This window comes from Osmerus eperlanus, chromosome 11 (genome assembly GCF_963692335.1).
Source record: "Osmerus eperlanus chromosome 11, fOsmEpe2.1, whole genome shotgun sequence".
In the NCBI taxonomy this organism is placed as follows: Eukaryota; Metazoa; Chordata; class Actinopteri; order Osmeriformes; family Osmeridae; genus Osmerus; species Osmerus eperlanus.
In genome coordinates, this window is record NC_085028.1 from 7510341 (window position 1) to 7535659 (window position 25319).

The 25319-nt window shown below is 49.2% G+C and overlaps 1 protein-coding gene across 3 annotated transcripts; it reads right to left on the reverse strand.

Moving 5' to 3' along the window:
• Nucleotides 1–1596: 1596 nt before the first annotated feature.
• On the reverse strand, nt 1597–24875 carry prkd2 (protein kinase D2). 3 transcript variants are annotated; one of them, XM_062472572.1, is made up of 20 exons: nt 24558–24874; nt 23648–24433; nt 12638–12776; nt 11763–11894; nt 11322–11521; nt 11028–11211; nt 10517–10585; nt 10249–10266; nt 9851–10007; nt 9626–9737; nt 8677–8754; nt 8075–8384; nt 7554–7679; nt 7193–7299; nt 6799–6960; nt 6365–6463; nt 6040–6147; nt 5565–5724; nt 5247–5332; nt 1597–3474 (listed from the first exon to the last, which is right to left on the reverse strand). In XM_062472572.1, the coding sequence occupies exons 2-20, from the start codon at nt 23969–23971 to the stop codon at nt 3250–3252; spliced, it is 2796 nt and encodes a 931-aa protein (XP_062328556.1). In that variant the 5' UTR covers nt 23972–24433; nt 24558–24874; the 3' UTR covers nt 1597–3249. The 3 variants fall into 3 exon arrangements, with proteins under 3 accessions (XP_062328556.1, XP_062328555.1, XP_062328557.1); XM_062472571.1 differs by having other exon boundaries at nt 23648–24441; XM_062472573.1 differs by lacking the exon at nt 10249–10266 and having other exon boundaries at nt 23648–24441; nt 24558–24875.
• Nucleotides 24876–25319: the final 444 nt, after the last annotated feature.

Genomic DNA, 25319 nt, shown 5'->3' on the forward strand with positions numbered 1-25319 from the left:
GTAGCCAAGGCAGATAGATTGGCCGTGACACGCAAGATGGAATTTCAATCTCAATTTCTTTTTTTCTCCATTTGTGGTTGTTGTATATTTTATATTGGCTTTTATTCATTTATTTGTTTCATTGGGAGGTCAGTGTGGTTGTATTTGTTGCTTCACAGTTGAATAAAGGCCAAAATGACGTCTGGCAAATCCCTATTCTTTACTTGTCCTTAGTGTGTGTATGTGAGTGTATGTGTGTATCTGTGTGTTTATTTTTGTGCAGAAACCAAAAATCCAACCCACAGATGGATTGATAGCATTAGTGTAAAGAAAAAATATATTTCTAAAAGGCCATTGGTTGCCATGGCAGCTGAAGGCCCAGGAGCCCAGCGTTTAAGGGAGCCCATTCATTACCACAGCTTCTGCTTATCACCACCCTAGTAACATGCTAGAACCCCTAAACATACCCTATGTGACGGAATAACACCAGAACACAGGAGGTGGATGGGAAAGCTCTTGTTCTGTATGGGTCTGACACCTGCGCCCTTCCTCTGACCTGAAGGCTTTAGCTCGGCGAGCCTGCACTTTTACTTGTTCTAATCCCACCTTAGTCACTGTGGCAGCCTTCCAACCCCCTCATCTCGACCTCATCCCCTTCCCCCTCACCTTCCCCTCACTCAACTCCCCTTCCTCATCCTTCCTGCAGCGGCTAAAATCAGTTTCTATTCATGCCTCAGGTCCCTGCAGGAAAAAGGTGATGGACTTTGACAGGTGCATTCAAGGAGGTAAAAAGACTAGTTTTTCCCCCTGTCAGTCTAAGTCTAAGTGTAAGTGAGCCTGTCTCTCTCCTGTATCTGTGTCTGGGTCTAGGGGATAGGAGCTTCTGTGTCTGTTGTTCTCTGGGTCTAGGGGACAGGAGCTTGGAGGTGGAAGTTGGACCAGATCTCTTGTTCAGCAACTTCTCTCTCTTTTTCTCTATCACTGACTTGCCCATGTGTGCCTGTGTGTGTCTGTATTTCTCTGTATCTGCCTGTATGTCTGCATATCAATAAGAACAGATAATGTTGCTGTCTGTCTGCCAATCTGTGAGTCATTCTAGAATAGGACATAATATCACACTTGTCAGACTACGAGAAAATAATCAATGGATGTTGATTACTGGGTACAAATTGATGCCCGTTCCCCCCACCCCTCCTCCCACACCACTCTCTCTCTCTCTCTCTCTCCGTCCCTCCCTCCCTCCCTCCAGCCCTTTCTCTCACTCCCTTTCTCTCCCTCCATCTGTCAGCTCACTCAGATTTCTGCATCCGACTTGGGGGAGTGAAGTGGCGGTCACCCCTGCAACAGTGAGTCAGTCAGAGGACAGCGGTGGGTCTCTTAGAGGGGGTGCTTGCTGAGACAAGACTTGTGTGTTCGCCTTCATCCGCCCACCCTTCTCCCTCTCCTCCCCCTCCTGCATCTCCTCGCCGCCTCTCCTCCCTCTCTCCAGAGGACACGCGCTTTATTGAGATATTTGCATCTGCATTTGCATTCCCATCATCCGTAGCAACCGTTACTTTCACTGTCCACAAGCACACAAAAGAAGACTGGGTGGAAAAAATCTCAGCACAGACTTAGTAGGATTAGTCAAAGCATGTTTTTTTTTATTGTGTTACAAATGCTGAGATTGACATCCGTACCGGAGCGATCCAGCTCCTACACATAGGTTTACTGCACTGCCTAGATACACATGCAGTAGGCAGGCTATAGAGGTACAGAGAGGCGTCATTATTGGAGTCAGTGATCAGATTTAGAACACCCCTCTCTCCACACACATACACTTCCCTGACGTCTTCCCTCTTCCCCATCCATCCTTTCTCCTTCTAATCCCAACCATCCATCCAGCCATCTATCAATACATTCATCCATCTATTTATCTGTCCATCTATCTATCCATCCAGCCACCTGCACCTCAATATGGGGTTAGTATCCTTTCTATTATCAGAACGCTAAGAAACATCCTTCATATCATGTGTGCCTCTGCAACTGTTCAGAAGCAGTTCATCTGCCTACGTCCCCCAGTTGGAGACCACGACTGTCCGCCATTGGTTTCTATGGACAGATGGCAAACCAATCAGTGTGAAGCTGAGTCTAGAACCCAGAGTCTCATGTCAGGTGTATCTTGGTTACAGTGTGTAGGAAAGCTACAGGGAAGTCTTGTGAGGTGAGGTACAGTTACAACAGTGTACACTCTAGGCACTACTTCATCTCAAGAGAAGAACCAGCAGCTGGTCAGGACTAGGGGCGGAAGCCGGTGGCAGTTGATGCCAGCTGACCCGACGAGTTAACGACGATTGAAGATGTTCAGAGCTTGTCTTCATCAGGCATACATCACCTCTCCTCTGAGACAGGGGAAGAGTGGGTCTTCTCCACGCCGTACTGAGCTAGTACACCCCCCACCCCACACACACGCACCACCAGGGCTCTCCATGAAGCTCTCTGCCCCCCCCCCCCAACCCCCACGCCTCCCGGGAGAGAGAGAGAGAGGCTGAGGAGCAGGAGAGGGAGAGGAGCAGAAGCTTTCTCTCTTCAGATGAACAGGACATCCAAATGAAATTCAAATTCTGATGCATCCTTTTCAGAGTTTGCCATGTCATGCCTAAGTGGATTTAACAAGCTTTTAAGATGCTCAGTCTCTTCTCTGCTGCATCCTCAATACTCTGTGCAAAGACACACACACACACACACTTTCTCAACTTTCTCGTCTGCTGTATAAACTTCTGTGTTTAATCTGGGAAGGGGAAGATGGAAGGGTAGCCCCCCAACCCTGAAGAAGGAGTATTAATATGCTTGTGCTTTACTTCCATCCTACCCTGACTCAGGCTTCAAAGCTCTTTATGAGTTCAGAAATGAACCTTGACTTCTGGGTAATGTAGTTCAGACATTATCAGTGACAGAAGACCCTAACGATGCGAGTAGCCCTTTCGCGAGGCAACATGACCTGGAGGAAGAAGGGAGGGCATTCTGTCATTTCTAGGGATCAGGGGTCAAGGAGGGGTCAGAGGTCAAGGAGGGAGGCTGGAGGCAGAACTGAGGGACAAAGACAGCTGATTGGTTGTTCTGAGTAAATTATGTAATCTGCACAGTAGATCCCCGAAAGTGTTGTCTGACTTCTACTCGCAAACATCCTCATCAGCCATATCCCAGCCACCCTGCAGACCTCCTCCCCTCCTCCTGAATGGGTCAGCCAGCCATCCTGAGCCCCGCCCCCCTGGTTCTCGGAGGTGGGGCTCAGAGGATGCTGACCCTCTCGGTGAGCCCCTGCATGTCTGCGTCCTCCCCGGCCTCCTCCTCGTCGGAGCCTGGTGTGGGCGGAGGGGGCACCAGGTGCTGTGGATAAGCCAGCGTGTGCTCGCGGGCAAACATCTGCCAGCGGCTGTCGTCGCTCTCGTGGGTGATGTAGCGCTCGCCAAGTTTGGACTCCAGCTCCCTCAGGTCCAGCCATGCATCGTAGTCCTGGAGGAGGAGAGGAAGGGGGGGAAGAAGAGTAGTCAAGAATCCGTTCTCTGGAGGTCATGTGAGGTGAATGCATGTCAGGGTGGTGTACCTGGTGGTGGTATCTGTAGGGGATGTGTACCTGGAGGTAGGTTTGTATGGAGGATGTGTACCTGGAGGTAGGTTTGTATGGAGGATGTGTACCTGGAGGTAGGTTTGTATGGAGGATGTGTACCTGGAGGTAGGTTTGTATGGAGGATGTGTACCTGGAGGTAGGTTTGTATGGAGGATGTGTACCTGGAGGTAGGTTTGTATGGAGGATGTGTACCTGGAGGTAGGTTTGTATGGAGGATGTGTACCTGGAGGTAGGTTTGTATGGAGGATGTGTACCTGGAGGTAGGTTTGTATGGAGGATGTGTACCTGGAGGTAGGTTTGTATGGAGGATGTGTACCTGGAGGTAGGTATGTATGAAGGATGTGTACCTGGAGGTAGGTATGTATGAAGGATGTGTACCTGGAGGTAGGTATGTATGAAGGATGTGTACCTGGAGGTAGGTTTGTATGGAGGATGTGTACCTGGAGGTAGGTTTGTATGGAGGATGTGTACCTGGAGGTAGGTATGTATGAAGGATGTGTACCTGGAGGTAGGTTTGTATGGAGGATGTGTACCTGGAGGTAGGTTTGTATGGAGGATGTGTACCTGGAGGTAGGTTTGTATGGAGGATGTGTACCTGGAGGTAGGTTTGTATGGAGGATGTGTACCTGGAGGTAGGTATGTATGGAGGATGTGTACCTGGAGGTAGGTATGTATGAAGGATGTGTACCTGGAGGTAGGTATGTATGAAGGATGTGTACCTGGAGGTAGGTTTGTATGAAGGATGTGTACCTGGAGGTAGGTATGTATGAAGGATGTGTACCTGGAGGTAGGTTTGTATGGAGGATGTGTACCTGGAGGTAGGTATGTATGAAGGATGTGTACCTGGAGGTAGGTTTGTATGGAGGATGTGTACCCGGAGGTAGGTTTATATGGAGGATGTGTACCTGGAGGTAGGTTTGTATGGAGGATGTGTACCTGGAGGTAGGTTTGTATGGAGGATGTGTACCTGGAGGTAGGTTTGTATGGAGGATGTGTACCTGGAGGTAGGTTTGTATGGAGGATGTGTACCTGGAGGTAGGTTTGTATGGAGGATGTGTACCTGGAGGTAGGTATGTATGAAGGATGTGTACCTGGAGGTAGATACCGTATTTTTTGGAAAACAAGCCGCATTTTCTATAACCCGCACCCCACCAGAATGGGAGCTTTGTGTTTGTAAATCGGATAATAACCCGCACTGGAGAATATGCCGCACTTGATACGGAAACAATGAAGCAATGCACGAGTAGGCTATAGGCGATCAACAGCATGCCATAACACACTTCGGTTGTGGATAGTATGTCCATGCGTGGCAAAACCATTATTATGTCTACAAAATTATTTTAGATATAGTATAAGTTTAGCTAGCTTGCAAATCCTGAGGATAGCCTACCGTTTTTCTAGCTGTATAACATTTAACTGGGTCTTGCAGCTGTTTGATTTACTGAAACTATTATGAAATATTATGTTCTGATAGCCATTTGCCTACTTTAGCAAGTCACTGTATTTCCAAGCCCTGATAGTTAACCGAGACAACACAGTAAATAATTCCTCTTTCAATTCCTCTTTCAATAAACCCCCGTTCCAGTGTTGAACATAAATTAGCTGCACAGTCTGTAGAGACCTTGGGGCAAAGCAGGTATGTATGGAGGATGTGTACCTGGAGGTAGGTGTGGCTCAGACTCTTATCTACGCTGTATCGCTTCCTCATCTTCACCTGTAGCAGGTTGTTGATCAGGTCGATAGCTGGAGAGAACACATCATACATCCTCAACATCACGCACGCTCAACGCTTGGATCACACAGATGGAGTGTGTGTGTTCATCCCTGTGTGTGTATGCGTGTGCGTTCCTGTGTGAATTTGTGTGTGTGCTTTCCTTTCCATGTGCATTTGCATCCTTGTGTGTGTGTGTGTGTGCGTGTGTGTGTGTGTGTGTGTGTGTGTGTGTGTGTGTGTGTGAGAGTGTGTGTGTCCTACCGTCAGGGGAAATCTGTTTCCAGGGGTTAGGAGGGTACATGAAGGCAGCGTTATGGATCTGGTCATTGATATCCTCATCTTCATTGAAGGGGAAGGTTCCACTGAGGCTCACATACATGATGACCCCCACCGACCACATGTCTAGGGAACGGTTGTAACCCTGGAGACGGAGACCAAACGTTAGAACTGCTCATGGTGACAGAGAGAATTGACTGTGGAACCATCTGCGGTTGGGTAGCTTTATGTCAAAGTTGAAGTGTACTTCAGATGTAGCTGGTTTTGGAGATGGAGACTGAGATATAAAAAGTCATAGTGTATTGATGAAGCTGATACTGAAGATAAAGAAGGGGATATACAGTATATAGAGATATATACAGAAACAGAGATAGAGACATAGATATAAAAAGAGATAGATATAGACAGATATAGAGATGGAGATAATTACAGACAAGTGTATTTGTGATGTAGCTGGTACCTGGTTCAGCAGGACTTCAGGTGCCAGGTAGGCAGGTGTGCCCACCACAGAGCGACGGAACGACTTCTCCCCAATGATCCTGGCAAAGCCAAAGTCACACAGCTTCACCTAGGGTGAAGGAGGACGGAGGGAGGAAGGTAATAGCTTTATTACGGTTTGTGTGTGTACGTGTGAATGTGTGTGCATGTGTGTGTACGTGTGTGTGTGTTTGCATGAGAGTGTGCGAATGTGTGTGTGTGTACGTGTATATGTGCGTGTGTGTGCATGTGCGTGTATGAATGTGTATGTGTGTATGTACATGTATGTGTGTGTGTGTGTTACCTACCTGAGGGAAAGGTTCAGCTGAAGCCAGCAGCACATTCTCAGGCTTCAGGTCACAGTGGACGATGTTCTTGAAGTGCAGGTGCCTCAGAGCTGCCAAGATCTGCAAACAGACACACACACACACATGCACGCACATACGTGTGTACGCACACACCCACAATAATACACAAGGTGTCGGTTAGAGGTTTGACAGGAAATAGGTGTGAGAGAAGCAAGAGTAAAACACAGAAAAACATCCTTGAGAAACTCCCCACACAAGTCATCATGCTACAGTTCACCATAACAGGCTTTGAGAGACACCAAATGCATTCATACACTCCCACCAGACACACATTAATGCGCACATGCGCCGACATTCATCTAAACTTGCACATCACACACAGACACACACACACCCCTCCACCCTACACGCACACACAGACACAACTTCTGTACCTGTGTGATGAGGAATTTGGTGAGCCTCTCAGGCAGTCGGCCCTTCTCACTAGAAAGAATCATCTCCAGCATGTCGCCATGGAGCTTCTCCATGACAACAAACACCTTCTCTGGGGTCTCAAACATGCACTCCAGGTTCACTATGCCCAGGTGACGAAGACTCTGAGAGTGGAGATGAGACAAGAGGAGGGGGGAGGAGAGGAGAGAGAGGCTCATTCAGATAGCTGTTCTGATCACTGTAATTATAGTTTGACTGTGGTGGCACCAGTAGTAGAGATATAGCAAGGAAGGATTCAAGGGAATAATGCTAGATTGTTAATCATTGTCTCCCCCTGTTGGTCACTTATGGTATAACATTGAATGCCTGTGTGTGTGTGTGTGTGTGTGTGTGTACCTGCAGTATGGCCACCTCGTTCCTCAGCTGGCTCTCTTGTTTGGTAGGGAAGCGCAGTTTGTCAATCACCTTGACCGCCACATCACGCCCTGTCTTTCTGTGTTTCCCTAGGGGAGACAGACGTGGGGGGGAGGGGGGGGGGGATGAAAGGGAGGGAGGAGGGATGGGAGGAGGAAGGATGCAGTAGGAAAAAGGGAGAGGGAGGAACGGAAGAGTGAAAGGGTATGTGAGGGAAACGAACGAGGAAGACAGGAATGGATGGATGGAGCGGATGGGTGGGCAGAGGGAAGACCAGACATCTGTGAAATTCTGAACTCCATGAATGTGCTCTGCTGACTTAGATCATGTTTTCAGGACTTACCTCCGTAGACCACTCCAAACTGTCCTGAACCCAGCACCTCGTCAGCAAAGATCTGGTACACCATGCCGATGTCCACATTCTCCACGATCTGGCTGTTAGAGACGGAGATGCTAACTGAGGCTTGTCCTGGGAGCACAGAAAGAGAGAGAGAGACAGAGACAGACAGAGAGAGGGAGAGAGAGAGAGAGAGAGAGACAGACAGAGAGAGAGAGGAGAGAGAGAGAGAGAGAGAGAGAGAGAGAGAGAGAGAGAGAGAGAGAGAGAGAGACAGAGAAAAAGACAGAGAATGAAAGAGAGACAGTGAGAGAGGAAGATAGAGAAGGTGAGAGAGAGACTTATACTTAGGTTCTGGACAGATACAGCAGTCCACTATGTCTCCCGTCATACAGAGTCACAACAATGCCAAATCCAATAGGTAGGAAACTGTCTGTGTCGAAGTAACCTCCCCCCATGTCCTCCCTCCCCATTCTCTCCCCTCCCCCTCCACCCCCCCCCTGCTGTTGTTCAGACCCTCCCCTTACTGTGGGGGGTGTGTCCCTCCGCGGGCGGAGCGTCCTGGAAGATGACGGGCATCAGGGCCTGGCGAATGGCGCTCTCCCATGCCTTGGCCACCTCACGTCCCACGCCGCTATTGGGCGCCACGTTGCTGGGGGAGGGAGGGGAGCCCTGGGGGAGGGAGGAGTGGGTGGGAGCGTGCATGTTGGGGTCCTCGCCCACGAAGTAGCACATGGTGCCCGTGATGATCTCAAAGCAGTGAGGCCTGGTGCCGGGCGGGACCAGGGTGAAGTCACCTGCCGGACGCACCTCCAGGACCTCTGATAGGGGGATCTCCTAGAGGGGGTGGAGGGGGTGGAGAGTTGGATGGGGCGGAGGCATGGAGAAACGGAGGGTAAGGAAGAGAGTAGTGTGGACGAGGTGAAAGGAGAACCATGGTCTCTTATGTAATAAAGTAGCTTCCCCTGTTACGTGTTGCTATGGCTGTTGCAATGGTTTCTTATCTTGTAGTACTTGTTGCTATGGTTGTTGCCATGGTTTTACACTTTGCAGAACGTTGTTGCTGTGTGTGTTCTTATGGCTTCCTAAGTTGTAGTACTTGCCAGGGGCTATTTCTATGGTTTTCTACCTTGTAGTACTTGTTGGTGGTGTTGTTCTGGAAGAGGATGATGCACTTGCAGTCCAGTCTCCAGTAGTGCTTTTTCCTCTGTGGAGGAGGGAGGGAGGCAAGGAGGGAGGGAGGGTGGAAGGGGAAGACGAGGGGGTCATGGGGTCAACCAGGGTTTACTGCGGGTTCAAAGGCCGAGCCCGGGTCCAGAGGAGAGGACCAGTAGAAGAAGGAGGAAGACCGACTGGGAGGAGAAGGAGGTGAAGAGGAGTGGAGGAGGACGAGGAGGAGAAAGGAGGGGAGGACCAGGACAGTGGATGAAAGGAAGTAGGAAGGGAGAGAGAAGACAGGAGGAGAGTTAGGAGGAAAAGACTGGGAGAACAGGTTAGCATCAGAGACTTCTCATAGGAGGAAAGTTACAGCAGACTGAAGTCACAGAAGAAGCTTCTAGATTGAATATGGCCTTGATATCATACTTTTCTGCAGTGGGGTTACAGAATATTTTTCTCTTTCTATTACTCTCTCTCTCTTGCCATTCATCTTTAAACAGCATACAGTGTGAAAGGTCACGGCTACCAGAGGCTGGGATTCAAAAACAACAGATCAGAGAAGGAAAGATAAGTGATGGATAGACGGATAAATACATTGATGACACAAGCATCTATGTCACAGGTAAACAAACCAAATCTATTTCTGTTGAAAATATGCTTTCAATTTCACCTGGCCTTGACATTATCACAGGCTGCAATTGGCAGCAGATGTGAGGTGACGCAGTGTGTGTTTGTGTACTCGTGCCAGTGTGTTCAGTATCTGTGTGGGAGAAGGACTCGTTGAGTGTTATCACTGTGCGTTGATGATTGTTTGTGTGTGTGTGTGTGCCTTTTTGGGTGTGCGTGTACCAGGGTGTGTATACCTGCGTGTGACACCTATGTGTTTGTGAATGTGTGTGTTTGTGTGTGTGTGTGTGTACCAGTGTGTCCTTGTTGCTGTAGTGGACCATCCAGCCCTCCTTGATAGCTGTGCTGGAGCGTCGTGTGGTCTGTCTCATCGACTGGACCACTCTCATCAGAGGGATGTTAGCACTGCAACAGAGACAGACCCTGTGGTTAGAGGGTGTGTGTGTGTATCCGTGTGTCTGTATGTATCGGTGTGTGTCTGTGTGTGTGTGTGTGTGTGTGTGTGTGTGTATGTGTACCTCTGGTCTCCCCCAGTCCCATGCTGGCTGCTCTCAGGAGAGAAGGACCCGGGGATGCTGCAGGATTCATCTGAGTCGTCCATCAGACACGACCTGTCGGACTCTGAACACTCACTACACTCCATAGGCTCTGGGTCTGCACTGGGACTCAGCATGTCTGCGGAGGAGCAGAGAGGTAGAGGGAGAGAAAGAGAGGGCGAGGAGGGGTGGGAATGGAAAAGTGGATGGAGAGAAAGTTAGGGAATAGGGTTCCAGCTCTGGCCTCAAGGTTTCCTTGTCTGACTGGCTAGAAGACAGACACACCTGCTGTACTGCAAGACAAGACAGAGACATATGGAGGCATCCAGTTAGGAGCATGTGACAAAGCAAGAGCATGAGGAGGTATGTTCCATACTCACCACTGTTACTTCTGCTGTCTGAGAACACAGAAACACACCAGATACAGCAGGTTAGTATGTAGCGTGTGGAACTGCACAGCACTTGTCTGTTTACATGTTAACTGTTTAGGTTGACAGTGGGTTATGGTGTTGAAGGTAAATTGTTGAAATTGAATACATGCAAGTGAAGCAGGTCAACAACCAAAGCTGGGGTTCAAAGCAGTGAGGGAGACACACTCTTCAAGCTTACATTCAGACAGGCACATATCAAACACACACATACACTCACCGATAGTTTCTCCCAGACAATCGTTGGGCACCTTGTACGCACAGCGCTTATGGCAGTTAAACTTGCAGTCTAAGGAAAAAAGGAGAGAAATGAGGGATGGTTGCTCCTGGGCCTTACACTGCCACCTTGCAATCAGAAAGTCCTGGGTTTGATTCCCACTTGGGGCCTGTCGATGCTCAGGTGGGCTGAGCGGGTGGGCTGACCGAGGCCTTTCTGACTGGAGTTTGCTTGTTCACTCCTTGCTCACATGTGTTCCCTCCACAAAGAACCCCAATAAAAACATTCAGAACAGACCTCCTCACCTCCAGGCTAGCCTTCCTCACCTCCAGGCTAGCCCACCTCACCTCCAGACTAGCCCACCTCACCTCCAGGCTAGCCCTCCTCACCTCCAGACTAGCCCTCCTCACCTCCAGGCTAGCCCTCCTCACCTCCAGACTAGCCCTCCTCACCTCCAGGCTAGCCCACCTCACCTCCAGGCTAGCCCTCCTCACCTCCAGCCCAGTGTACCCACCTTTGCACTGCAGGCCCTGTCTGAAGAGCCCTCGGAGCAGCCTCTTGCAGTACTGGCACACAGTGGGCCGTGTGTAGGAGTGGATGGCGAAGGTGTGGGGCACCTTCACCTTGCTCATCAGAATCTTATCCAGGTGGACCGGGCGCCCCGTGTAGAACCGCCGAGCCTCGCTGGGAGTCCTCGGCTGGGAGGGATAAAGGTTAGCTAGCAGACAGGGCTCTGTGTCTGTGAGTACCTGTGTGTGTGTGAGTGTGTGTAGGTGTGTGTGTGTGAGTGTGTGTGCCATCGTCCTACCATCTGTGTGTGTGAGCGGACCAGGCTGGTCTCCTCCGTGCAGACGGAGCTGGTTCCTGTGCTGCTGATGGAGTCCGTGGTGGAGAGACGCAGTGATTGGCTGCTGGTCAGGGAGGTGGTGGACAGGCGCCGTTTCCGGGCGCCGCTGCAGTTGTTAGGGATGCTGAACGCACAGCGCTTGTGGTAGTTCAGACCACAGCCTGCAGGGGGAGATAGAGGGGGGAGAGAGGGAGGGGGAGGACAGGGAGAGGGCAGGGGACAGGGAGATGACAGAGGGGTAGGACACATACAATATTCAGTTAGCTAGAGACTGAGTATGAATTCAAACTTTTAAATACATCTCTCCCCCTCTCTCCTCCCATTTCCTCTCCTTCCCTCTCCCCCCTCCTTCTCTCTCTCTTTCTCTCGCTCTCCCTCTAAGTCCCTCCCTTCCTCTCTCACCGTCACATTTGAGTCCCTGTCTGACCAGTCCAAACAGCATCTCTCCACAGTGGTCACAGAAGGCGGGGGCGCGGTAGGAGTGGACGTTCAGGGCGTGGGGGCGGATCTGAAAGTCCTCGAAGGTGGCTGCCGCTGAGGAGGGAAGCAGAGGCACACACACCAGCCCGCAGTCAGACGGGAAAACAACCGCAGTTCAACCATACTTCATACTTCATGGTTCAACCTTGTTTCAACCTTCTCATAATTAGGGGATGGAGCAGGAAAGGACATATTTCTGGTATCGTGACATTCCTCAAAGATGTCACCACATTGAAAAAAACGGAGAGAAAGACTAAGGAAGGCAGGAAAGAATGAGAGGAGATGAAGAGAGGATGAGATGGTAGACTCTGTGGCCACCAGAGGGCGCCACCATATCCAGGTATTTCACGGTTCAGTAAGCAGAGTGTGAGAGGTAAAGGAGCTGGAGGAGGAGAGGAGGAGAGGAAGAGAGGAAGAGAGGAGGAGGAGAGGAGGAGAGGAAGAGAGGAGGAGAGGTATAGGAGCTGGAGGAGGAGAGGAGGTGAGGAGGTGAGGAGGAGAGGAGAGGTAAAGTAGCTGGAGGAGGAGAGGAGGAGAGGAGGACAGGAAGAGAGGAGGAGAGGAAGAGAGGAGGAGGAGAGGAAGACAGGAAGACAGGAGGAGAGGAAGAGAGGAAGAGAGGAGGAGAGGAAGAGAGGAGGAGGAGAGGAAGACAGGAAGACAGGAGGAGAGGAAGAGAGGAAGAGAGGAGGAGAGGAAGAGAGGAGAGGAGGAGAGGAAGAGAGGAGAGGAGGAGAGGAGAGGTAAAGGAGCTGGAGGAGGAGAGGAAGAGAGGAGGAGAGGAGGAGAGGACCAACCTGAGAGCACCACCTCCACCAAGTCTCCCTCCTGGATGTCACAGGCAGCTTTGACCAGCTGCAGGATGTTGTTGGTGCCAGGGTCATGTTTAAACAGCAGGATCTTGTCATACATACCATAGAAGCCACATTCAGGAAACTGAGAGAGGGGAGGGGGGGAGCAAGAGATAGAGGGGGAGAAAAAAGTGGATTGACAGGTGAATACTTGATTCAATCCTCTTTTCTTCAAACTTTTGAACACACACACACATATATTACACACACACACATACATACACACGCACATACAAACATAGACACTCATAGTGGGAAAGCCAAGCTAATTACATAAACAAACAGAATCATATCTGATGTAGTCACACACAGAATCAATTAGCAGAGTGTCACCATTGCCTGGCAACCACCTTAACTGCAAGCCAGTCGTCCAATCAGAGTCACAGTTGAGCGGGCAGCAGTTTAAAATGACAGTGACAGGAAGTAACCCAGCCTCATAGCCAATCAGGTGTAACGAGAACAGCCAAACCCACAGAGTAAAACTGAACATGGCAATAATCTGGGAGGTGGAGCATGAGTTGTGATTGACAGGTGAGCTCTGTTACATAGAAACACAGACACAAGGGAAATACTATCTCTTACTGTAGTCTTATGACATCTGAGCTCTCACACACATACACATGTATACACACACACAATGATGATTCCTTTAAAAAACTGAAGAAGTTCCTTCCTGTGTTCTTTCTCTCTCTTTGTCTCTCTCTCTCTGTCTCTCTCTCTCCCTCCTGTTGTTCTCTCCCATCTGAGTCACATTTCCCATGATTCCACCAGCCCATCTGTGGAGCCTCCACTGACAGGAAGAGGGAACCCTGTGCTCTGCCTTGAACTGACACGCACACACACACGCACACACACACACACACACACACAAACACATCTGAGCTCCAGTGCTTGACCTCCTGCCAAACTACACAGTGCGTCTGCAACCACCACACCCTTCAGCTGGCCTGCTACTGGTGCTGCTTTCTCTCTCATACACACACACACACACACACACACACCAATGAACACAAGCAGTCTTGTAACCCATAACACAGACACACTCCAAACATACAGACTGCTCTGAGGGCTGCTGTTTTTCTTCCTCTCTCTGTTTGTCTGTCTCTGTCTCACTCACACAAATACACATAAACACACACACACGCAAGACCACCATCTGCCTGCCTGCCTCTCTGCCTGCCTCTCTGCCTGCCTCTCTGCCTCTCTGAGTACTACTAACATCCTATGCAGCCGCACTGGGGTAGCATCCATGCTAGATGACATAAAAACACACACTACCTGTCTGTGGGACAGCACAGTGATATCACACACACACACACACACTACCTGTCTGTGGGACAGCACAGTGATATCACACACACACACACACTACCTGTCTGTGGGACAGCACAGTGATATCACACACACACACACACACACACACTACCTGACTGTGGGACAGCACAGTGATATTACACACACACAAACACACTAGGGAGTCAGGTGGCTGAGCGGTTAGGGAATCGGGCTAGTAATCAGAAGATTGCCGGTTCGATTCCCGGCAGTGCAAAAATTACGTGTCCTTGGGCAAGGCACTTCACCCTACTTGCCTCGGGGGGAATGTCCCTGTACTTACTGTAAGTCGCTCTGGATAAGAGCGTCTGCTAAATGACTAAATGTAAATGTTCTAACACTACCTGTCTGTGGGACAGCACAGTGATATCACACACACACACACACACACACACTACCTGACTGTGGGACAGCACAGTGATATCACACACACACACACACACACACACACACACACTACCTGACTGTGGGACAGCACAGTGATATCACACACACACAAACACACTACCTGTCTATGGGACAGCACAGTGATATCAGTGTATTCATAAGTGTGTCCACCTGTTCCCTGCTCCACTAATTAGCCTAAATAACCAGTCCATGCATGTATGCACACACACACATGGGCGAGCAAGGGAAAAAACACACACACACACACAGATCCACCCATGTGTATAATGTGGGCAGCAATGTAAGGGTGTGTGTGTTTGTACAATGCTTCAGGACAATAGAAGTGGTCCTAGCTGCTTAGGACAGAGCGCTGGCAGCAAGCTAGCGTCTCCGTGTTGCCATGGTAGCAGTGTCTTTGGGTTGCCATGAGATCAGGTTACCCGCTTGGCCTCTCCTCGGGCCACCAACTCTATTATGACTCTGATCAATTATGGAAGCCCTCCCTCCTTCCCTCAATCTGGTCTTAGTGTGTCTGTATGTCACTTGGCCAGACGGTTCTGTCTGTGATGTCACTAGCTAGTCTGTTCAGTCTGTGATGTCACTAGCTAGTCTGTGCTGCCTCTCACCCCCTTTCCACCAAAGCAAGCCTAGTTCTAGCTCTAGACTAGTGCAGCTTCACAGCTGGTTCAACTTGCAAACCTTCTAAGAATATGTTTGCTTTTCCACAGGCTAGAGTGCCACATCATTATGTAACTGTATTCATCATACACGTCTCCAGTTCCCCATGTGGTGCTTCTGGCTTCACAAGCCTACTTTGGCATCAACATTCGTGTTGTCAAACTATTTTGTTCTGCTTGTTGCGATTATGCTGGATTTGCTGAAATACAGGCTTTGTTCTTGAAGGTCCCCCAAGTTTACTTTGTATTTCCACCGAGGACCACAGTGCAAGAAGACAGTTTGTCTCCTCCAAGGATCACTGTTTAGATTTTACGTCTATAAAACAGGTTAATGCCAAAGCTGTGTGACCCCAGGTGCACCAAGTTGAGCTAACAGCTAAAGCTAAAACCAAGTGCACTCTAAGTCTGTTCCTGTCAGCTGACTGGGTGTGGCCACCTCCTTCTGCCACTCAACCAGAAAGCAGAACAGCTACTACTGCAGTTACAACAGCTGTGTGTGCAGCACACTCTGCTACACACACACACACACACACACACACACACTGCACACACACACACATACTACACACACACACACATATTTTTCATGCTACCAATTGCCCAGATACACAAGTATTTTATAGACACAGACACCCACAGACACACACCCACAAACACACACTGCACAAACAGGTTTATAACATTACCAGGAACACAGTTACATACACAATGTACACACACACCACCAAACTACACACACACACAGTCACTTTCTCCAGGGAGGGAGGGACTCCACACTGTTGACACAGTCAATAAGAACAATCAGCCTTATCTCAGGACCTGTTCAATCAACTGAACTGAAAACACACACGCACACACACATACATACTCTGAACAAACACACACACACACACTCATAAAAACACACACAACCAAACACAACAACATAGATACACATGCAACACCACATAGATACACACACAGTCAGAACAAACACACACACGTGTACACACCCATGCACACACAAGAAGCATGCACATGAGCAAATAAGAACACACACTTAATCTCACACAGTCTCACACACAAAGAGGGATTGAAACGCCAGCACTCAAAACAAACACGTTATGTGATACATCACATATGCACACACACACACACACACACACACATGCACACACACAAACACATGCACACACACACACACATGCACCTTTTCTGATAAATGAATAGGATTGGTGTCATGGAAAAAGCTCTTTCAGAGTGAAATAAGACCTCAAGGAGCATTCTATTGAACTACCCCCTTACTTACGCACTTACACACAGTAACACACCCACACACACATCCTGTGGCCATGCCAGGTCTCCTCACTGTTATCAGCTTGTTTACTCGTCTGTTTCCTTGTTTCTCTGACCGCCAGCGCAGTCACCTGATCATGTGACCACCTGGTCATGTGATCTAGATTGTATTAGGTAGCTGGAAGCTGTCTGGGCCTTTGTTCTGCACATGCTCAGACAGAGTGAGGGTTGCATCATGCTCCGGTGACCTGGTTCTGATCCGTCTTCACCTGGCAGAACCAGGCTGGATTGACCCAGAAATACCAGCATGTGATGCTGAAATGTGCTGCGACATCAACATCTGATGTTGACCCAGAAATGTGATGTGGTACCAACATGTGATTTTGAACCAATGCATAGCTTCACTCAACAGAGTTGTTGACACACATGCACACACAATCCGTCTCAGGATCAGTTCCACAGGTCAGTTCTGGATTAGAGGCGTAGGTTGGACAGACGTCCATCAATGTGACAGTAATGACAGCTGTTACCAAATGGTAGCCCTGTCTAATGTACATTCATGCACTGTGCAGTGAGGAGCTGGCAGTGAGTTAGTGAGTTTCGACTGTGAGTACAGCAGTTGGCTGTGGTTACAGAGCTGAGCCCAGAGAGACAATGTGATGCACTATAAATGTCCGTCTGAGCTGTGAGAGCAGAGAAGATGACAGGCGGACCCAAACTATTTTGGTCCTTCCCGCTCTCTGCCACTTTGTCTGTGAAGTGTTGTTGTGTGACCCCCAAGGCTCTGGTGGTGAGCTATTTATCACTGAATCTAACAACTATCAGCGACAAACAGCACCACAGGTCTTCCAGCTCAAAATGAATCTAACTAGTGCAAGTCTTAGTAACTAGGGACTGGAGAGTAGAAAAATATGAATAGAACATTTGAAAAAGAGAGACTGAAAGAAAGAAAGAAAGAAAGAAAGAAAGAAAGAAAGAAAAAGAGAGAGAGATGTCTGAAAGAGTGAGTGACTTGCCATCCCAGAGAGAGGTGACGTGGGTGATGACAGCAGGGCTGAGGAGAGGAGAACCACACAGTCCCCATGAGGAAGTCCCCTCGTCCTGACGCTGGTCAGAGATAACATCACACAGAGATACACCCTCTATGACTGCTATGTAAACCACTGTGACATAAACTGTGACGACACACCTGGGTGGCAAGGTGTGTGTCTGTGTTTGTGTCCGCGTCGGGTGTCTATGTTGGTTTGTGTGTGTGTTTATCCAGTCTGGAAAGTCCTTGTATTGTTGGGGCAGTCCCTGTAGTAGAACCATAAACTAACCATTCCCTGTTTTAGACAAGGAGTTTAGACAAGGACCTGAAAGAGACCTAAGGAGATTGACAGTGATGAAGAGACTCTTAATGAGGCGTTGCCATGGGGACCGGGTCCCAAAGACGTCACCGAGCTGGCCTCGTTAGCGCCTAACAACGACTTGGCTTGACATGGGAATTTTGTGTGAGCAGTGATGAACAAACTCTATTTTTAACCTTCCGTGATGTCACTGTGACAGAGGGATGAAAGACAGAGCGGAATGCCAGCTATTCCTGCCCTCCATCTGCCCAGTCAGCACCTCCCTGTCACACCAAGCTATGGAAGGAGAGAGGGAGGGAGGAAAAGGGAGGATGAGAGGGAGAGAGAAATGGAGGGAGTAAAGGGAGGCTTAAGGGGAAAGAGGTAGAGAAAAGAGGTGGAGAAAGAAACCGAGTGAGAGGCAAAGGGAAGGATGGAGGGAGGGAGGGAAACAGAGTGACAATATTTGAGCTAGAGAAGGAAGCATCATGTAGAGATAATGCTGCCCGATCGGGTGACTACATATTTCCATCAGGGAGAGGTCTGAATAAGGACTGACGTCAACATGCACTCACACATACTCACACACACGCGTACACACATGAAACAGATAAAGAAGGGCGAGGTGAAGACAAGGAAGATGTCAGGTTCTCCTGCTGGAGGTGAACTGTGAGAAGCTGAACCAAGCCTACATACAGCAAGGTGTTGCTCTACTCTACTGTACTCTGCTCGGCTCTACTCTACTGTACTCTACTCTAATCTAATCTGCTCTGTTCTACTCCACTCTGCTGATCTTCACACCTCACATCTGTGATATCTTCCTGTTTGCATATCAACTCCGAGAATAATATTCCCCTGTGCCACCCCCTCCCCCACCGCCCCAATACACACACACACACACGAACCACACACAAACAATCATACAGACGTGCACACCACACTCACATGCACAGACACACACACACAGGGGAAGGGTTCAAAGGGTAAAAAATATAGTATTTGTAGGATTTTCTACTGTCAGGGTTCAATTCAGTGTGTGTGTCTGTGTGTGCGGCGTATGTCTGTGTTTCTTTGTGTGTGTGTCTGTGTGTGTGTGTAATACATAAACAATAATAATCCTGCAAACACACTTGCAGTCCTTTCAGTAAGAAGACACCTAGACTGTTGCTCTTACCGGTAAAACACACACAGTCAGATACACACACAGAGACACAGACACACTCATACACAGACATGTACAGACACACTCAAACAAACACACACACACACACAGACACACACAAAGAGACACAGACAGACCTACATATACACTCACACATCTGGACAAGTGCCTCATATACGTATATGTGTGTGTGTGTGTGTGTGTGTGTGTGCAGAATCTTCACTGACTAATACAATTGTAAGCTGAGGAACTAGTTGCTGTGTACTGCAACTTGTCACAGAGAGAACCTGGCTTACATACCAAACATGGCAGCTTCAGTATAGCAGAACACACACACACACACAGCTCAGCAGCAGTGTTAATAGTCACATGACCCTCAAACACACACACTCAGTGGTCTGTATGCGTGACCAGTTTACACAGTAATATACTGCTAAGCTAAACTCACAGAAACATAGCTCTGAACACACAACCCTACAGTGAACACCTACGATACACACACACGCAAGAAACACACACATTCCAATCAACACAGATATCCTCCATACATTTACACATACACAAACACACACATTTACATGCACGTACACACATACTGTGTGTGTGTGTGTGTGGGGGGGGGGGGGGTTGGGGGGGGGGTTGGGGGGGGTTCTTAGACGGGGGTTAAGAAACAAAGCATCTCTTTCTGTTCAGGGCAGAGAAGGAGGCCAGTAGGAGTGGTGGGAGAGAGGGAGAAGGGAGGGAGGAGTGGGAGGAGAGGAGAGGTAACATGAGTCCAGCAGGAGAGGGTCTGGGGAACCATGCTCTACTGCTCCAAAAGGAGCCTGTCGCCCTCGCCCTCATTCTCTCCATCCCTCTCTTCATCCCTCGCTCCAACACCACTCCCTCCCCCTCGCATATGATTTTCCTCTCTCTCTCCCTACCTCTTTTACAATCCTGCCTTTCCACTGTCTCTCTCTCTCTTTCTTTCTCTCTCCTCCCCTTCCTCCCATTTGATCTCCCCGATAGGAGTTTTAGTTCGATCCCCAGGGCTTCTCTCTCTCTTTCTCTCTCTCTCCATTCTGTCCCTCTGCCTCAGTGTCTCTCAAATCTGTCTATTGTAAAATGACCACAGGGACTCTCCAGGTAGAACCAAACATGTGACAGCTAAACACACTTACACACAGACACATGAGCGCACACAAACACTCTTCCATGCTGGAGGCAACAATGGCCACATTACTGTGATGTGAGTCATCATCTGTTTCTTTATGATTGCCACCCCCCTTCCCCCCTGCACGCCTCCCCCCTCTACCGGCGTTTGTTCGCCTCTCCTTCACGCCTTCTTTCTTTCACTCCTTCTTTCTTTTTCTCCTTCTTTCACTGAAGTCCTACTGAGGCTTTTTATCAATCAACTGAAAAACAGAGTAGAAAGAGAGTGAAAAAAGAGAGCGAGAGGGAGAGGGTGTGGGCTAAAGCTGAATGCTGTAAGTCATAGGACATGCTTGATCCCCGTCTCTCTCTCTCCATCCCTCACTCGGTTTCCCTCTGCTGCTCTCCCTCTCTTTACTTGCTCTCTCTCTCTTTCTTTTACGCACACCGACACACACTTTCCTTTATTTTCCTTCAACGTTGATGTCATGTGTTTACCTACTGATGTCACACCTCCCACACACACACACACACACACACACACACACAATTACAGAAACACACGCACACACACGTACAGAAACACACATGCAGACATACTCACTCAACCACTCTTATTTTCCCTTTCCCCCTCCCACCTCTACCATAAATACCTCCTACCCCACCTTCCCATCAGCCCCATCTTGGCCAGCATCACACTGACCCCATTGTGGCCTGAAAGCACACGCCTGCCACCCCCCCTTCCCCCAACCAGCACTAAAATACCTAACACAACTATAACTCTATACCTAACCTTGCTGGCCGGGGTCACTGGCCAGTCTGTCTCGCCTGGGTTAGTCTCTGCATCCAGGGTTGGTCTTTCTGATCTAGGTTGGGTGTTGTCTCTCTGCCAGGGTTGGTGTCTCTATACAGGGTTGGTGTCTCTATACAGGGTTGGTCTCTCTGCCAGGGTTGGTCTCTCTGGCTGGTAGCAGTTCTCCTGGCAGGGCTGGGAAGCAGGATTACAGCACAGACCCGTCCTGTCTCTGGCTAATCTGGATCTGGATCATAAGGTCTCTGAATCACAGCAGCTATGCAGCTTCAGCAGCGGTCTGAATGAGTTCACTGTGAGAGTGATCAACACACACACACGCTCGCACACAGACACACATGCGCTCGCACACACACGCACTCGCACACAGACACACACACATGCTCACGCACTCACACTGACCCAATAAATGATCAAACACAAAAAAAATAAACATTCACTGTTTACACGTGCCACTATTTCTCTCTCTCATCCCTCTCTATTGTTCCAATATTCTCTGTCTGCCTGTCTGTCTTCCGGTCAGTCTATCTGTCTGTCTGTCTTCCAGTCAGTCTGTCTGCCTGTCTGTCTTCCAGTCAGTCTATCTGCCTGTCTGTCTTCCAGTCAGTCTGGCTGCCTGTCTGTCTTCCAGTCAGTCTATCTGCCAGTCTCTCTCCTGCTCTGACAGCATTGCGGCTGTTTTGAATAGTCAAATGAAGGAGTGTGTAGCTGGCTTTCAGAGGGCCAGGCACAGGAAACAGACTTCATGCAAAGACAATTCGCTAGCATGCAAACAACAGAGGAAGAGAGAGGGAAGAGAGGGAAGAGAGGGAAGAGAGGGAAGAGGGGGGAGAGAGACAGAGAGAGAAGAAGAAACAAAAGGAGAGAGAAGAGATGGAGATGAATGGATCAGATAGAGAGATGGATAGACAGATAGAGAGAGTTCGTGGCTTGAGGTGGAGGTAAAAGGGAACCATGGTTTGTTGTTCTAACGTCAGATCCCATTCAAATTCAGGACATGTCCTGTTGAAAGAGGAAGCAGAGGAGAGGCAAGATCAAGCCGTCTTTATCGAGTGTGTGTTTGTGTGTGTGTGCATCTGCGTGTGTGGTGGATCACAGCCACCTCTATCGACACACACAGATGCACACACACACAAACATACAAAAGCACATACACAAACACACATACGTTACTGTAACAAATTAATCAAATAAACAAAAGCCTTTGGGTCTGATAAGTGCACCAGAGTAGCCCTGAGACTGTTGTATAATGGAAGACTGACCCTGAGACTGCATTGTGTTTCTGTAAGTGTGTGTGTACGTGTGTGTGTGTGTGTGTGTGTGTGAGGTAGAGAGGTAAAAAGAAAACTATGTGTGTGTGTCTGTGTGCCTGTGTACGTGTGTGTGTGAGGTAGATAGGTAAACAGGAGATGGTGTGTGTGATCACGTTCCTGGGAACAGTTTCTCCAGGGACCCAGATAAAGGACACACCATTCCAGAACGGAGGTGAAAACAATAGCTGCAGCTGTGTGTGTGTGTGTGTGTGTGTGTGTGTGTGTGTGTGTGTGTGTGTGTGTGTGTGTGTGTGTGTGTGTGTGTGTGTGTGTGTGTGTGTGTAGGTGTGTGTGTGTGTGTGTGTGTGTGTGGAAGCCCCAGTCCAGCTGGAGAGTCTACTGTAACTCTTCCTATGTACAGCTCCTTGTTTAGTCAACTTGTTCCTACACCTCCACACACACACACACACACACATCAAATATCTCAGACCTAGCTACTTTGACAGTAGAGGATGGAGAGGTAGAGTAGGGGGAAGAGGGGGAGGGAGAAAAAGAGAAGGATGGTAAGGAGAGGAGGAGGAATGGACGGAAGGAGAGGGAGCAGGATGAAAGGAAGGAGGAGGAAGTTGCTCGCCCCCACACAGGAAACAGAGCTCATTTCCTCCTCTTTATCCCTCAAACAATAGAGGAGAGGTGAGAGAAGGATAGAAGAGAAGAGAAGAGAAGAAGGGTTGAAGGGAGGAGAGGAAAGGTGTAGTGGACATCAGCTCTATAAGCTGTCCTGAATGGTCTGGCCATCCTCCAGCTTCTGGCACTGGAAAATCTGATAATCTAATCATAGCACACTAATTGGCTGATAAAAAACCACTCCTTGCACTGATTGAAAAACCATGTCTTCCCCATCTGCTTCAAAATGACCGATTGTACGACAGTCAAGTATTGATAAACAGTTCCACATGACTGAATGCATTCAGATTTCCACGCAATCAAAAGGATTAGTCATCTCGTTTGTTTGGTTAACAGTAAATATGTAGCACACTGAGAGAAAAACACAGACACAGATTCAGATCCCCCTTTACTATAAACTTCTAACTGTAGCTCATCTACGACTAAACAGTTTAATACCTGCCATTAGCTGAGTTTGTTTCTGAGTGGTTGTGACATGCTACTCCACAACCACACTGCTGCAGTACACTGATACAATTATGTTTGTAATTACAGGCATGCCAGAAGGTGACTGGGTGACCGTGGCATTAGCACACCCAGATGTAACAAGCAATGGGTTTTTTGTTGTCAGCGATATATAGAGTTAATGAGGTGTATGTTTGTGGGCGTATTCTCAGCCAATAGCCATACTGATAGTGACAGTGACAGTCCTGTGACGCTCACGCTATGCCAGGTTGAGAAAACATGCGTGTGTGTGTGTGTGAGCGGACACACACAGTCATACAAAGCACACACAGAAAGGTAGAGAAGGCTTTTCACCATGTAACACAACGTCAACACACCCAGACACACAGCACCCTACCCACACACCGACACATACAGACCGACACACACACACTCACTCACTTCATAAATCCAAATGTTGTCCTCCTACCTTTTGGTCAACGATAGAGCAGGCGATTTGTTTGACGTAGGCCAGGTCAGCAGTCTGGGGCAGCAGAACCGACTCCCTGGTCAGCCCGATCTGGATGATGAACGACACCCCCGCCGGCGTGGGGGGCAGAGGGGATGACATGGAGCCCCCTGGCCCCGGCCCAGCCCCCAGGTCCACCGGAGGGAAGCCATGTGAGGGCGTGGGCGGCATGGCCATGGGGGTCCCCTGCTGAAGGACCACGGAGCCTGGAGGAGAGGGGCCTCCAGGGGGGAAGAAGACCTGCGACAGGGGCCCCGACGACAAACAGGGGCTGGCGTTGGCCATGGCCGGAGCTCAACACAAACACACACACGGGCAGGCGTGTGAGCAAGTCCTGAAAGACCTTCAGCACACACGCTTCAAATGAGCTCCGAGAGCAGGGGAGTGTGAAGGTGTGAACGAGTTGACTCACACACGTTCAACCACACTCGAACACAGCCACACACACAGACACTCACACACACAGACACTCACACACACAGAGACTCACACACACAGAGACTCACACACACAGAGACTCACACACACAGAGACTCACACACACAGACACTCACACACACAGACACTCACACACACAGAGACAGCGTCCGTCAGTGTCCAAGCTCCCGTGTGTGCTGTGGCCAGGCGTCTCAGTGGAGCAGGGAACAATTCCTCATCCAGGAAGTTGCTCTCTTCCTCTCCTTTCTGTCCTTCTTTCTTCTTCTCTTTTTCCCTCTCTTTCTCTCCGTGTGCTCCGCACTCACAGGTCTTCTTTCCTGGTGTGAACCAGGCAAACGTGAGCAGAGTAAATGAGTCACTCATAAAAGAGAGCAAGAGAGAGAGAGAGAGAGAGAGAGAGGACAAGAAACTGCCCCCCTTCCTCTTTTCCTACCTTTTCTCCCGCCTCCTACTCCCCCCTCCTCCTCCCTCTCTTCTGGAGAAGTAGTCCTGTGAGGGAGAAAGCCAAAACTCTGCCAGGAAATGTTGAGAGGACAGAGAGGCCAGCAACAGGATTCACTTTGTTGTCCTTTCCTTTAGGCTGAGCAACAAAATGGCTACCCAAAGCAGGAAACTGAAAAGTGAGGGAGAGAAAGAGAGATAGAGCTTGGGTTTTCTTTAACAAGTCTGTGCTCTCTTTCAGTTTCAGTCCAAGTTTACGCTTTTCTGTAGAAAAGCAGAGAGAGAGAGAGAGAGCGAGAGAGCTGTGAGAGGTTACCTCCCCCTCCATTCGGCCCCCACCTCCCTGGAGTCAATGGTTCAAGGAGGAAGTGAGATGCCTGACAGGGCTGCCTGCCAATGAGGTGAGAGAACTCATGTTCATGACTGTCCCGCCCACTCTCTGGCTCTCCTCCCAGGCCCTCCTTCTATCCTCCCTCACTCCACCTCTCCTTCATGCTGGGGTAATTTGTCTTGTTTACTCCCTCTCTCGGGCTCTGCTTACACTGCCTCAGGGGCCAACTCTCTGCTCACACAAAACTCCCTCTGTCTGTTTCTCTCTTCCTCCTCCTCTCCCTCTCTTTCTTTTTCTTCCTCTGGCTTCTCTTCCTTTCTCTGTCACTGTCTCTTTCTATCTTTCTCTCTCTCCCCCACCCTGGCTCCTGTTTTCCCTCCTATTAACAACACCCCTCTTCAGTCGGTTTCAGTATCAATAGTT

Bases quoted from the DNA above. Each gene is read 5' to 3' on its own strand.
- prkd2 (XM_062472572.1), bottom strand. From the start codon at position 23,971: ATGGCCAACGCCAGCCCCTGTTTGTCGTCGGGGCCCCTGTCGCAGGTC. The intron at 6,961-7,192 runs GTACACACACAC...CTCCACTCTCAG, and splicing joins ACGAGGTGGCCATACTGCAG to AGTCTTCGTCACCTGGGCAT. The intron at 6,464-6,798 runs GTACAGAAGTTG...GTCTGTTTGCAG, and splicing joins CCAAATTCCTCATCACACAG to ATCTTGGCAGCTCTGAGGCA.